This window comes from Guillardia theta (genome assembly GCF_000315625.1).
Source record: "Guillardia theta CCMP2712 unplaced genomic scaffold GUITHscaffold_123, whole genome shotgun sequence".
Lineage (NCBI taxonomy): Eukaryota > Cryptophyceae > Pyrenomonadales > Geminigeraceae > Guillardia > Guillardia theta.
In genome coordinates, this window is record NW_005434551.1 from 2,312 (window position 1) to 4,851 (window position 2,540).

At 54.3% G+C, this 2,540-nt stretch overlaps 1 protein-coding gene across 1 annotated transcript in view; it reads left to right on the plus strand.

Annotated features, from left to right (window-relative positions):
* GUITHDRAFT_118190 (hypothetical protein) overlaps nt 1-2,491 on the plus strand; it is a gene marked incomplete at both ends in the record, with an annotated part of 3,106 nt that extends 615 nt beyond the window's left edge. The window contains 9 exons of the mRNA XM_005822514.1: nt 17-69; nt 296-361; nt 534-566; nt 611-655; nt 1,271-1,353; nt 1,681-1,762; nt 1,972-2,016; nt 2,288-2,338; nt 2,381-2,491. Of these exons, the coding sequence (XP_005822571.1) occupies nt 17-69; nt 296-361; nt 534-566; nt 611-655; nt 1,271-1,353; nt 1,681-1,762; nt 1,972-2,016; nt 2,288-2,338; nt 2,381-2,491 (569 nt within the window). The remainder of the gene's footprint in view (nt 1-16; nt 70-295; nt 362-533; nt 567-610; nt 656-1,270; nt 1,354-1,680; nt 1,763-1,971; nt 2,017-2,287; nt 2,339-2,380) is intronic.
* Nucleotides 2,492-2,540: the final 49 nt, after the last annotated feature.

Consider the following 2,540-nt stretch of genomic DNA (forward strand, 5'->3'; position numbering starts at 1 on the left):
CCTCATCTGCCCGCAGGGATTGTCATCACCAGCGTCCATCCTTACATCATCCAAAAGCTCGGGATAGAGGTGAGGACAGTCTTCTCGCTCGTTTCTTCTCTCCTCGTCTCTCGTGTTCTCATCCTTCCCCCTGCTCTCTTAGGGCGGAGATTCTCCCGTCCAGCCCGGCGATCAGATCGTCAGTGTCAACGACGTGCCATCCTGCTCCTGCTCCTGCTCCTGCTCCTTCTCCTAGTCCTAGTCCTAGTCCTAGTGCTGGCGCTGGGCTCTCCTTCGGCGCTGATTGGACTGGCAGCCGCTTGAGACAAGCTTACTGAGGAAAGCAAACAAGAAGAGCTCTGGAACTCTGAGAAAGTCCATGGTACGCTCGCTCCAGCTCCTCGTCCTCCCCTTCATTCTTTGCAGCTGCTCCTCTCTCTCGCCCCCCTCCCCCCTCTCTCTCCTCCGCTCGCTTCATCCTCGCCTCCCTTTCCTCTCTCTTCTTTCTCTTCTAGCGTCCTCCTCTACTCGCTTGTCACTCACCATGTGGTCAGGAGGGTCCCAGCACGAACGTTCCCAGCAGAAAGGTGAGCTACTGCTCAGCTGAGTCTTCCTCTGACTTGCGCGGCAGTCCATCCTCTCTGACAAGCCGTGGATCAACCTGCTCTCAAACAAGGTGAGGAGGAGGGGATAAGGGAGGAGGATGCTGAGGGGAGTAGGGAGGTACAGGAATATGAGTATGAATACGGGGATGAATAAATGGGGCTCCTGCTGCTGCTGCTGATGATGATGATGATGATGATAATGAGGAGGAGGAGGAGGAGGAGGAGGAGACGGAAATAAGGAAGAGGAGGAGGAGGAAGAATGAGGAAGAGCGAGTAGGAGTGGAAGTTACACCAGGTGGTCGCTATAGAGCAGAGAAAATGAACAGTACTACCCCCCTCCTCTCCTCTAGTACTACCCCCCTTCTCTCCTCCTCTAGTGTCATCCCCACTTGTCCCTCCCTCTTCTGATTTCCTTTCCATTTCTTCTTTCTGCTTCCTCAGCTGCTGCTGCTGCTCCTCCTCCTCCTTCAGCTGATGCTGCTCCTTCTCCTCTCCTTCTATATCGCGTCTCCATCGATCAGATGATCGATGTCCATGCGATGAATGTCTGAACCTTTGACTCCACAACTTTCCTTTCCCTCCTCTTCCCTTCTTCCCCTTTTTCCGTCTTTTTCCTACCTCCTCCTCTACTCTCCTCTCCTCTCCTCTCCTCTCCTCTTCTTTTCTCTTCTTTTCTCTCGTTGCAGTCATGGAGCTTGTCAACGGTCGCAAGGCTGACCCCTCAAGCGAACAGTGCGAGTTTCTGGCCCAAGAACTTGTCAAGTTGCAGGTAGAAATAAATCCCTTCCTCTTCTTCCTCTTCTTCCTCTTCCTCTCTCTCTTCTTCCTCCTCCTTCATCCTTCCTTCTCCCTCTTCCGTTCTCCGCGATGCTTCTGTCCTCCCTGCTTCTGCTGCCGTTCTTCATGTCCCTCCCCTCTGCCCTTGCTCCTCCTTGTGCTTCTTCACAGCGACACGAGGCACTCCTCCTCCTTCCAATCTCCTCCTCCTCCGGCCTGCTCCTTCTCCTCCGGCCTGCTCCTCCTGCTCCTCCTGCTCTCCTGCCCCTTCCCTGCTCCTCCTGCTCCTCTTGCTCCTAATGCTCATCCTCCTCTCCAGCAAAATCCCGGATCAGTCGAAGACGCGAGACCTGGTGCGCGTTGGCATCGGCATCTCCTCCATCTGCTTACACCATCACGAGGTCTTCTCCGACCTTTCCTCCTGCCTGCTCATTTCTCTTCCTCGTTTTCTCTCCTCGCTCCTCTATTTGCATCCTACCTGATCATATTTCCTCGCTTCTCTTCTCTACTTCTTCTTGTCGCTCCCCTCCTCCCCGCTCTTGTCTGCCCCCTCTCGCTCACCTTTACAGCTGCTGCTGTCCTCTCGCATCTCTCACCTCTTGTGCTCTAGATCATCGCAGTCAACGACATCCCCGTTGAGGCGCTTGCTGTCGAGGTGTGTAGCCCCTTCTCCTTCTCCTTCTCCTCTTCTCTTTTTCGCTCTCTTCCACTCATTTCTCTTGCAGGAACTCCGCCTACTCGTCAAGGGACCAGCGAGCAGCTTGGTACCTCCTGTCCTGTCCTGTCCTGTCCTGTCCTCAACTCTCTTGCCCCCCATTCTCTGCTTCCTTCCTTCTCTCTCCCCTTCTTTGTTTCGTTCCTCCCCTCTCCTTCCTCTTTCTCTGCTTAATTCTTTTCCCATCCTTCTTCCTCACATGCATCGGTAGGTTCAGCTCACAGTGCAGTCGACGAGGTGGTGGGACGCGTCAAGCAACAAGGTGAGCCAACGAGGGGCGGCAAGTGCAGCTGACGCCTAGCAGGTGATTGTGGAGAGGAGGACGCAGCAGCAGCAGCAGCAGCAGCAGAAGGATCATAGCTATAGCATCCACGTGAAAGAGTCCGAGCAAGAAATTTTCTCCAAATCGACTTGAATAATCGAAAAGAACAACACGCTCCCCCTCCTCCTCTGCCTACCTTTAG